The sequence below is a fragment of the Otolemur garnettii genome, unplaced genomic scaffold (genome assembly GCF_000181295.1).
Source record: "Otolemur garnettii isolate 467f Iridium unplaced genomic scaffold, OtoGar3 scaffold00127, whole genome shotgun sequence".
Lineage (NCBI taxonomy): Eukaryota > Metazoa > Chordata > Mammalia > Primates > Galagidae > Otolemur > Otolemur garnettii.
The window spans coordinates 3,359,517-3,371,232 of NW_003852522.1; the positions used below are offsets into that span (position 1 = coordinate 3,359,517).

Genomic DNA, 11,716 nt, shown 5'->3' on the forward strand with positions numbered 1-11,716 from the left:
GATCCTCCCACCTCAGCCTCCCAAAGTGCTAGGATTACAGATGTGAGCCACCATCCAGCCAATAATTCCCACTTTTTAAAAAAAATTTTTTTGAGCCAGAGTCTCAAGCTGTCACTGGGTAGAGTGACTTACAGCAACTTCAAACTTGTAGGCTTAAGCAATTCTCTTGCCTTAGCCTCCGAAGTACCTAGGACCATAGGCACTCACCACAATATTCGAGCGAGCAATATTTTTTTTTTTTTGTAGTTGCCATTGTATTTTAGCTGGTCTGGGCCAGGTTTGAACCCACCATCCTCGGTGTATGTGGCCAGCGCCCTATCCACTGAGCTATGGGTGCCACTAAATTTTTTTTATATTTTAAAACAGAGTCACACTCAGTTGCCCTGGGTAGAGTGCCATGGCATCGAAGCTCAGAGCAACCTCAAACTCTTGGGCTCAAACCTTCCTCCTGCCTCAGCCTCCAAGTAGCTGGGACTACAGGCACCCACCACAACCCCAGGCTCTTTTTTGGTTGCAGGTGTTTAGCTAGCCTGGGCCGGATTCAAACCTGCCACCCTTGGTGTATGTGGCTGTCACCAGCCACAATGTCCAGTTATTTTTTGGTTTTTTTTTTGAGATAGAGTCTCACTATGTCACCCCTGGTAGAGTGCTGTGGCGTCATAGCTCACACCAACCTCCAACTCTTGGGCTTAAGCAATTTTCTTGCCTCAGCCTCCCAATTAGCTGGGACTACAGGCACCCGCCACAACCCGGCTCTTTTTTTGTTGCAGTTGTTTAGCTGGTCTGGGCTGCGTTCAAACCCACCACCCTCGGTTTATGTGGCTAGTGCTACAGGTGCCAAGCCCATTATTGTTATTATTATTATTATTATTTTAAATAGGCAGGGTCTCGCTTTTGCTTAGGCTGATCTCAAACTCTTGAGCTCAAGCAATCCACCCGCCTCAGCCTCCCAGAGTGCAGGGATTACAGACATGAGACACCTCACCCAGTCTTAATAATTCCCTTGTTAAAGAGGAGGGATTTAGTCCCTTGCTCAGTATTCTCCCAAGTATTGCAATGAGAAGGCACCAGGCAACTTCATCAGCACTAGGAGTTAAAACAGATCCTACCTAGTCTGCTAACAGTCCCATTTCCTAACTGAGGAAATTGAGCTCCAAGAAGTGACCCTCATAAGATCAAAGACAGCTTGGGCAATGTAAGCTTCAGGCCTCAGCCTATTCCTGCTCTTTCCCAGGTGTAGTGAGGGACTTTCCAAGCCACTCCCAAGCTCCTCCCTGGTGCCACCTCCTGAGGCTGAATGATAAGCATCAGGAGGAGTGCCATGTCCTCCTTAGGGCCGGTTGTAAGTCCATCTGTTAAGATAGGGCAGATAAGCCAAAGAGCTCAAACTCAAAGGTTCCAGAGCCAGGAGGCTCTAAGCAAATATAAACTGGACCTGGATGGGTGCTAGGAAGTAGTGGGGACTACGATAGCTCCAGTGGCAACTCCTAGTCTGGCAGGGCAGTGGCTGGTACTTCTGGAATCCAAGCAGTTGGTAGCATAAGGGACAAAGACCCAGCAAGGAGATAATTCTAACAGCAGCCACCATGGGTGCAGGGTCCATGCACTCGGGGCACAATCAATCACTCATCTTTTCCCGGGGAAGGGTCCAGTTATCACCTTCATCTTGCAGGAAAGGAATCTGAGGCCCAGAAAGCCAACTCCACCAGGCTGAAATTACACAGTGAAATATGGTGGAGCCAGGGTATGGGCCCAGAGCCTGTGGGCTCCACCACTAAACTCAAAAGACCAATGTGTATTCCAGTACCATGGAAATCTGGATTTTGATGTGAAATCTAACTTTTAAACATTGGCAGCTCAATAAACACAAAGTTTTCTAAATGCCTAGCAGGTGAAATAAAAGACCCAGCAGGCAGTCCTCAGCCCCCAAGGCCACCAATCTACAAACCCCATTCTGCTCACAAGCAAACAGGGCAGAGAAAACTGGCCCCTTCCTATTCCAATCACATTTTTTTTTTTTAACACAGTTTCACTTTGCCACCCTCAGAGTGCCGCTCACCACGAGACGAGCAGGGTCTTGCTCTAGGTCAGGCAGGTCTCCTACTCCTGAGCTCAAGCAATTCACCATAACTGAGGGGAGTGGTTCATGCCTGTAATCCCAGCAGTTGGGAGGCTGAAGTGGGTGGATTGCCTGAGCTCATGAGTTCGAGACTAAGCAAGAGTGAGACCCCCGTCTCTAAAAAATAGTCAGGTCTTGTCGTGGTCACCTGGGAGGCTGAGGCAAGAGAATCGCTTGAACCCAAGAGTTTGAGGTTCCTGTGAGCTGAGATGCCATAGCACTCTATCAAGAGTGATTAAGTGAGACTGTGCCTCAAAAAAAAAAAAAAAAAAAGCAATTCACCTGCCTTAGCCTCCCAGAGTGTTAAGATTACAGGCATGAGCCACCGCACCCTGACCACATTCTTAGAAAATCCACAAGGAGGGGATTTTCTAAGAATGTGTTGAAGCCCTGGGTACAACGGGCCCTTGACATGCTCTCAGGTTCACACCTTGAAGTTAGCCAGGATGCCCACTGTACACATCTCCAGTGCCAGGGAGTAAACACGTTCTCCATTTGGTTTGGCCAAATTCACAAAAGGAAGTGGGGAGTTGGATTCAAACTGTGGCACTGAATTGATACTGTTAACAAGCAACTTCTGCAGTATAGGACTGTACAAGGTTGGACAGTAGTAGCTGATAGCTGTCAGATGCCAGGGTGGGCAGGAGAGAAGAGCAATGGTTAGAGGAAATGATAAGAGGTGGAGAAAGGAGATGCCTATATCCCCAAACCCAGGCCCCCAATTCCTCACTGAGCAGCCTTGGCCAAAAGCACTTTGCTCAGCACTCTGAACCTCGGTTTCCTGGTCTGTAAAATGGGAATCATAGCAATGCTACCTATATAGGCTTAAGTCAAAGTACTTTAACTGTGGCTAGCTTGGTCATCAATATGAAAGGAATAAGCTGGGTGAATAACAGTCCAGTCCACATAGGCCTACTGTGTGCCAGGTCCCGTGCTAAGCAATCACTTTCTTTTTTTTTTTTTTTTTCTTGAGACAGAGCCTCAAGCTGTCCCCCTGGGCAGAGTGCCGTGGCATTACAGCTCACAGCAACCTCCAACTCCTGGGCTCAAGCAAGTCCCCTGCCTCTGCCTCCCAAGTAGCTGGGACCACAGGCGCCCGCCACAACGCCCGGCTCTTTTTTGGTTGCAGCCGTCATTCTTGTTTGGCGGGTCCGGGCTGGGGATTCGAACCCGCTACCTTAGGTGTACGTGGCTGGCGCCTTAGCCGGTTGAGCTATAGGCGCCGAGCCAGCAATCACTTTCAAGGCACCACGTCACTGCATCCTTCCAACAGTCTTGCAATGGACCATCCACTGGCCCATTTTTAGGAGGGAAACTGAGGCTTTGAGAGGTCAAACAACCTGTGCAAAGTCACAAGGCCAATACAATAGAGCTTTGCAGATGCCCCCACCAGAAGCCTGGCTAGAAAGGATGACTGCCACTCAGAGGGGATCACAGCCCAGCCTGAGATCAGGCCAGGCACTGCTGACCCCAAGTCCACACCTTTCCACCAGAGTAGTCAGAGGGCAAAGAGCCAGAGCCAAATATGTAAAGAAGGAAATTCACGCTGCTGAGAGCAAAACTTCGAAGGCTCTGGATGGCAGGAACAGGGCTATACAACCAGGCGGGCTGGACACCCAGCCAGTCTCTGCCTTGCACCAGCCTGGTGGCCTTGAGTGAACACCAAGTCCTTTCAGAGTTCCTTCCTTCTGGCTCATCTCCAAGGTAGGGATGATAAAACAGAACTCTTTCTCCCTACTCATTCATTGTGGGATTCCAGATGCCCAGCCAATAAAGATGCAGTCTAGGGCTTGCCGGATGAACAAGACCCCTAATCACTGATAAGCACAGTAATAACAATAACAATGAGGACAAGGAGGAGGAGGCCATCATTTGGTAGCCACACCTTCACAAATGGAGTACTTCCTGGAATGGAGAAGTGGCCGCCCATCCAAGAGATAGGGAGGCAAGAGGCAGGGCAAAGGGGAGGAGAAGACTGTTCTGGTTCATCTGCTTCCTGAATCCTGGAGATAGCCCAGAGAGTGGAATTTGTGCACTGGACAGATGGGCACACTGAAGATTCTCAGGGCTAACCCAGGGAAGGCTACATCTCAGCTCTTCTCATTGAGGCCTGATCAGGCAAGAAAACCCCTTTCCAGGCTGCAAGGAAGGCCTCTGACTCATAGGCTGCAGCTGGTGGTTGGGCCCTGTGTTCCCTGGAGCACCCTGACATGGACTAGGAAGGAATCTTGGAGAAAGTGCCCCCCAAGTTTCTACTTCGAACTGGACAAGGAAAGTGGGGGGTTCAAGTTTTATCCTTTAGCTCCATACTCTCCTCCACCTTCTCCCCACCTCCTGCCAGGAAAGTTGGGCTAGACAGTCAGGAGCAGTGATGAGCAGACTAGGAGATGAACAGACACTAAAGCAGATGAATAGACAGAAGGATTCACTTGTAAGAGAGGATCCAGCGTTAAGCAGGGACCAAGCAGAAGAGTCAACCTGAGAAAACCCAACAACAGCGTCCCTTAGGGTTCAGCCAGCCAGCCCCTCAGACAGTGGAGGCCGGTAGGGAGCACCGGCCCTACTAACTACTTAAGTCTGTAAAAGGCAAGCATGGACGCCCAGAGAGCAGAGGTCATCCCAGGTGACTAGTCACAAACCAAGGGACCGCCAGGTGGGTCTGGACAGATGGACAGCCAAATGGTGGGGGTAGGAGGGTACCAGCTCAGGACACAACCATAACCAACCAGACAACGGAGGCTGCTTCCAGATTAATGAATATCCAGCCAGACGGCAAGGGTCACCCTGATAGATATCTAGGTGGCAGGTTTCACGCCATCAGACAACCAAACAGAGAATAGGGATCAAACTCTGACCCACAGGCAACCAGATGGCACATTTCATCCACAAAAGCTGAGACAAGACAAACGGCAAGGGTCCGCTGCACCTCTTGTCTCACGGACCTGGAGCCGTGAGACCGCTCCGGGGGCCTGCAGGAAGACTTCCTACCAGGGCGACACACAGGGCCCTCCGGCTGTCTCCGTCCCTGTCGCGGCCACGCAAGCGCCGCAGTTACGCCGGTGGCGCAGGACGCGCCATTCCCAGTCCGTCCTCCGCGCCCTAGGCCGCCGTCCGCCCGCCCGCCCACAGTCCCTGCTGCGCTCGCTTACCGTCCCACAAAGTTCTCTAGCACCGAGCTCTTGCCGGCGCTCTGGCCGCCCACCACCGCGATCTGCGGTAGGTCCAGATGGCAGCTCTGGCCGATGGAGCTGAAGGCGTCCTGAAGCTTGTTCACCAGCGGGATCAGCTCTTCCATCCCGCGGTTGCCCATGGCGCCAGCGGCTCCCGGCCCGAGCGCCCGGCGCTCCTCGCCGCCCCAGACCCCGACCCCCAACGACCCGGCCCCGCGGCAACTACGGCCGTTGCTCCCCGCCCGCCTGGGCCTCGGCGCGACGCCCACTCCCGGGTCGGTCTCACAGTCGCCGCCTCATCCGGTTCTCTGGCGACACCCGACTAGAGCAACCTCCCGCCCCGGGCCTGAGGATGCACCAAAAGACCTCACGTTGCCTTCGATTAGTCGACGGTGCTGCCACTCAGAGACAAGACCCAATCAAAGAGAGGTACGGCCCTATGGCTGAGTAAGCCTTCCCACTGGGGTCGGTCTCAAGGGCTCTTTGGACGGTAGAACTGTCACTATTGTGCAAAAACCAATAGCGGCGGATATCTATTTGTCAACGCCAGTAGGCGGTGTTTCAAGAGAAGACATGTTGGTTCCGCCCATTTGCGGATATCCATGTCTTATTGGCAGAAAGACCCGCCAGTCAAAAACGTTGGCCAATAGCGTTAGGAACTAATCCTTACTGATTTGTCACTTGACACTAGTTTCCTAAGAATTTCCCCTTGGTTTATATAAGTATCACTTCGTTACTCCAGCCAACAAGGCGAAGAGGTCAGATTTTTAACATCAGAATCTTGACTCTGAAGACCTGTATCTGTCAATCAGAAAAAGTCCCGTTCGTCCTTGTGATAGTTGGATGTATGTAACTGTCTTCTGAAGTGCAGGATGAGGCTCACCGTACTAGCCAAAGGGCGACACCTCGTGGTGAATCACGGTCATTGTCTCGTCTGGGTTTTCCGACTCAGGAGGAAACCGCAAGTCCCAGAATGTATCTCTGCTTCCGGCCTGCAAACGTGCTCTGGGAGCGTGGACGCAACGCACTTTAAGGAGGGGTGCTGGTGTTTGTTTTTCTTTCTTTCTTTCTTTCTTTTTTTTTTGAGACGGAGTCTCACTTTGTCGCCCTCAGTAGAGTGCTGTAACATCATAGCTCACAGCAACCTCAAACTCTTGGGCTTAAGCAATCGTCTTTTTTTTTTTTATTATTAGATCATATTTGTGCACATTCTATAATGGGATACAGTTGTGTTGTTTACATATACAATTTGAAATACTTTCATCCAATTGGCCAACATAGCCATCATGTCATTCTCATAATTGTTAAGACATTTATATTCGACGTTTAGAAAGATTCACATGTACCCTTATAGGAAAAAATCATAGGCGTGATCCCCGCAATCACCCTCCCTTCCCCCCTCCCTCAAGCAACCCTCTCGCCTCAGCCTCCCGAGTAACTGGGACTACAGGCACTTGCCACAATGCCCGGCTGTTTTTAGAAGCGAGGTCTCGCTCTGAATCAGAATGGTCTCTAACCTGTGAGCTCAAGCAATCCACCCGCCTCGGCCTCCCAGAGTACTGGGATTTCAGGCGTGAGGGCCCGGCCCATACTGGTGTTCCTTCCTTACCGTAACAACTTCACGCGGTGCAAATGTTACCCATTCTGCTAACGTGACTTTCCAACATTGTTCCCCTGCCTCTTCAACCTTAGCGCACCATGAATTTTTTTTTTTTTTAAGACAGTCTCACTTTGTCACCCTCCGTACAGTGCTGTAGCATCACAGCTCACAGCAACCTCCAACTATTGGGCTTAAGTGATTCTGTTGCCTCAGGCTCCCAAGTAGCTGGGACTACCACAATGCCTGGCTATTTTTTGGTTGCAGGTGTCATTGTTGTTTAGCAGGCAGGGGCCAGGCTCGAATCAGTCAGCTTTGGTGTATGTGGCCAGTGTACTACTCACTGAGCTATGGGTGCCGAGCCAATTTTTTCTGAAGATAGTATCAGACTCTGTCTAAAAAAATAAAAAACGCATTTCGCTCCGTCCCTCAGTTCTCTAGGCTGGAGTGCTATGGCACCCTCATACCTCACTACCAACTCACGCCCCTGGGCTCAAATGATACTACTATCTCAGCCCATTGAGTAGGTGGAATTACAGACCCAAGTCACCGCACTCTACCAATTTTTCTTACTTTTTGCAGGTAGAAAGTCTTACTGTATTGCTCAGGCTAATCTGAAATTCCTGGGCTCAAATGATCCTTCCTCTTCAACTACCCAAAATGCTGGCATTAATAGAAAAAATTATCTTATTTACTGGGCCTGGTCATCATTTACTGGGTGATTGCTATAGTCTTAATGCTTGTGATTCCCCTCCCCTCCCAAGACTCCTATGCTGAAACCCAGTTCTTAAGGCAATGTTATTTGGAGGTAGGACCTTTGACAGGTAATTAAGTCATAAGGCCAGAGCCCCAATAAATGTGATTCAGGCTCTTATAAAAGAGACCCCAGCCAGAAAGCTGAGTTGCCCCTTTGACACTCTTAGATTACCATGGGTGAAAAAGATGGAATCATGAAGCAGGTCCTAACAAGTCACTGAATTGGCTGGCCCTTAGATCTGAATTTCCCAGGCTCCAGAACTGAGAGAAATAAACTTCTGTTATATTTTACTTTTTTTTTTTTGTTTCATTTGGAACAGAGTCACTCTGTTGCCCAAGCTAGAGTGTAATGGCACCAGCCTGGCTCAGAGCAACCTCAAACTCCTGGACTCAAGTGATCCTTTTACCTAGGTTTCCTAAGTATCTACTTTAGTAGAGATAGGGTCTCGCTTTTCCCAGAGAGACAGAATCTCTCTTTGTCGCCCTCAGTAGAGTGCTGTAGCATCACAGCTCATATCAATCTCTAGCTCTTGGGCTTAGGTGATTCTCTTACCTCCCAAGTACCTGGGACTATAGGCACCTGCCATAACACCCAACTATCTTTTGTTGCAGTTTTGCAGGGGCTGGGTTTGAACCAGCCATCCTTGGTATATGGCGCCAGCGCCTTACTCACTGAACCACAGGCACCACCTGGGTCTCACTCTTCCTCAGGCTAGTCCTGAACTGATCTCAAGTAATCCACCCACCTCACCCTCTTAGAGTGCTAAGATTACAGGCCTGAGCTAGCACTCCTGGCCTTTCCTTTTCTTTTACTTTTTAGAGACAGGGTTTTGTGGGCTTTTTTTTTTTTTTTTTTGAGACAGATTCTCACTCTGTCACCTTCAGTAGAGTGCCATCATGCATCACAGCAACCTCAAACTCTTGGGCTTAAGCGATTCTTTTGTCTCAGCTTCCCAAGTAGCTGGGACTACAGACACCCACAATGCCCGGCTATTTTTTATTGCAGTTGTCATTGTTTAGCTGGCCTGGGCCAGGTTTGAATCTGCCAGCCTTGGTATATGTGGCTGGCGTGTAACCACTGTGTTATGGGCACTAAGCCTAGAGACAGGGTCTTTGCTGCCCAGGTGGGAGTGCAGTGGCAGAAGCACAGCTCACTTCAGCCTTGTACTCCTGGGCTCAAGAGATCCTCCTGCCTCAGGCTCCTGAATAGTTGGGACTATATAGCTATACTACCACACACAACTAATTTATTTTTTAATATTTCTGTAGAGATGTTTCACTGTGTTGCCTAGGGTGATCTGGAACACCTAGCCTATAGCAGTCCTCCCACTTCAGTCAGACACAGTCCTGGGATTACAGGAATGAGCCACCACACCCAGCCAATTTGTTGTTTATAAGCCCCCTAGTTTATAACCTTTTTTCATAATAGCCAAATGGACTAAAGTTGTGATAATGACCAAATAATTTAATTTATCTGACCCTTAGTGTCCTCCTCTCTAAAGTTGGAACATAATTATACATGCCTCATAAAACTGCAAGAATTAAGGTCAGGCATGGTGGCTCATGCCTGTAATTCTAGCACTCGGGGAGGCCTAGGCAGGTAGACTGCCTGAGCTTAGGAGTTTAAGACCAGCCTGAGCAAAATGGACATCCCATGTCTACTAAAAATAGAAAAAAAAAAAATATCCAGGCACTGTGCTGGTCACCAATAATCCCAGCTCCTTAGGAGGCTGAGGCAAGACGATTGCTTGAGCCCAAGAGTTTGAGGCTGCTGTGAGCTTTATATCATGGCACTCTACCCAGGGTGACACAGTAAGACTCTGTCTCAAAAAAAAAAAAAAAAAAAAAAATACACATGAGAGCTATTTAGAATGGTACCAGGCACAGTGTGGACACCAACTAGATCACACCTATTGTCATCACTATTTACTGAGAGTGATATAACGAAGCCACTACCTCTTGATGTTAAAGACCTTGGATGAGGACTTCCCCTCCCCAGGCCTGATTCCTCATTTGCAAAAATGGGGAAGACAGCTGTGGCCACTTGCAGAGTCACTGGGGCACCTGGGCCACAGGAAAAGGGAAGCAACTCCCACTCAGGGGGCACATGCTGGGCTGTCCTTGGTGGTTTCTGGTCACCAGCTCCTGCCATGCTTGTTATCAGTGTTCCCAACTGCAGGGATGCTCAGGCCAGGTAGGGGACCAAAACAGGCCACCTCCCCAAGAAGACACAGATACACTCTTTAAGTTAGAATTAAAAAACTTTCCAAAAAACAAAAACATCCTTTGATAACTTCCAGCCCCTTCCTCCCTTCCCTGATGCCAAGTCAGTCCAGTGTGATTCCTACAGAAGCGAGGGCTTCAGTGGCCCAGGTGGGACAGAGGGAGGGGTCCCCATACATGGTACCCATGAAGTCACGTACAAACTCAGGGAAGCGCTTCTCCACGATGCTGGTGCGCACGTCGCTCATCAGGCGCAACTGCAGGGATAGGGGAGTCAGGGTCAGCAACTGGTACTCAGAAGGCCAGTGCCCCCCACAACCCTTTCCTGTCCTGGGGGCACTGGACCACCTGGTAGGCGATGTTGTGCACAGTGAGGTGGTGCAAGGCGGCCGTGTTGTCACTGTGCAGAAGCGCATGTAGGAATGCCCGGCTGTGCCTACAGACAAGGATGAAGGGTGCAGCTCAGCAGGAGGCATGGTTCAGCGCAGCCAGCCCTGCCCCCTCACCCCAGCCCTCCCAACCACCACCTGGCCTACTTCTGGCAGGTGGGGCAAGTGCACTCTGGGTCTATGGGACCAAAGTCCTTTTCAAACAGCTTCTTCTTCAACTGTAGGTTCCCAGTGGGCACCAGTGCAGAGCCAAAGCGCTAAGGGAGAAGGGGGGGAAAGGCTGGTCATATAGGTTTCTACTCTCCCTGTCCTACACCCACTTTAGCCCCAACCCCCCACCCTATCCCACTGTCTACCAGTGCCCAGAGCCTCACCGCCGTCCGCGTGGGGAAGACACAGTCAAACATGTCACATCCAAGAGCAACACAAACCACCAGATCAGTGGCATAGCTGGGGAGAAAAACAGAAAGCCCCTAGCCTTGAGACTAGCCTTGAGACTGGTCTTCCTAGGCCCCCTCCCCAAACTAACTCCCCTGGACTGGGCCTCATTTTCATAGAACTGGCCCCATGGGACAGCCACGTGCTCCTTAGTCTCCCCTCCAACCAGGACAGGCATCCCCACAAAACCACATTCCACAGGAAGTGCTCTGCCTCCCTCTTGACTTACCCTACCCCCATGAGGTATCGGGGCTTGTCCTTAGGGAGGCGGGAGGTACTCAGAGCCACCATCTTCCAAAACTGGGCTTTGCTCTCACCCCCACTCAGGCCACCAATGGCAAAGCCAGGCACATCCCTCTTGGTCATCTCTGGGGATACAAGTAAGATGAGGGGTGACCAGACAAGAGGAAATGTGCCTTGTCCTCATCCCCAAGGCCACAGTCCCTCAGGAAGAGATACAGAAAGAGAGACCCAAAGACAGTTGGTCTGTCTAGGAGAAGGTCCCCTCATGATATGAGCTTCCATTTATTGAGTGACTAATGTATGCAAGACCCTCCCCATGAACCGTCAACAGAGGTACTCCTTTAGCTGAAACCTTTGGAACCAAAGTGAGTTTTAGAATTTTCCCAATTTGAGAATAATGAACATCTCATAAACACTAATATTTCTGCAACAGAATATGTGAGGCTTCTAAGGTACTGTGGCTCATGCCTCTGCTCAGGGAACCAAGACAGGAGGATAACTTAAGGCCAGACTGGGTGGCTCAACCGGCTAAGGCACCAGCCACATACACCTGAGCTGGAGGGTTCGAATCCAGCCTAGATCCGCCAAACAACAACGACGGCTACAACCAAAAAATAGCTGGGCGTTGTGGCGGGTGCCTGTAGTCCCAGCTACTTGGGAGGCTGAGGCAAGAGAATCACTAAAGTCAGGAGTTAGAGGTTGCTGTGATCTGTGATGTCACAGCACTCTGTAAAAAAAAAAAATTTTTTTTTTTTTTTGTCCCGGGCTGGGTTTTGAACCT

General features: G+C 50.1%; 2 protein-coding genes across 8 annotated transcripts in view; both read right to left on the minus strand.

The window, feature by feature from the left end:
• Positions 1-5,652, minus strand: part of DNM2 (dynamin 2) — a 96,607-nt gene extending 90,955 nt beyond the window's left edge. For 4 of the 7 annotated variants that reach the window (XM_003797951.3, XM_012810188.2, XM_003797950.3 and 1 more), the window contains exon 1: positions 5,269-5,624. In XM_003797951.3, coding sequence (XP_003797999.1) covers positions 5,269-5,429 — 161 coding nt within the window. In that variant the 5' untranslated portion in view covers positions 5,430-5,624. Of the gene's footprint in view, positions 1-5,268 lie in introns of all 7 variants that reach the window. The other 3 variants (XM_003797948.3, XM_012810191.2, XM_003797949.3) reach the window with 1 other exon arrangement.
• Positions 5,653-9,884: 4,232 nt separating this feature from the next.
• QTRT1 (queuine tRNA-ribosyltransferase catalytic subunit 1) overlaps positions 9,885-11,716 on the minus strand; it is a 10,853-nt gene continuing 9,021 nt past the window's right edge. The window contains exons 6-10 of the mRNA XM_003798038.2: positions 10,922-11,060; positions 10,629-10,704; positions 10,402-10,511; positions 10,214-10,301; positions 9,885-10,122 (exon numbers count right to left, since the gene is read on the minus strand). Coding sequence (XP_003798086.1) covers positions 9,970-10,122; positions 10,214-10,301; positions 10,402-10,511; positions 10,629-10,704; positions 10,922-11,060 — 566 coding nt within the window. The 3' untranslated portion in view covers positions 9,885-9,969. The remainder of the gene's footprint in view (positions 10,123-10,213; positions 10,302-10,401; positions 10,512-10,628; positions 10,705-10,921; positions 11,061-11,716) is intronic.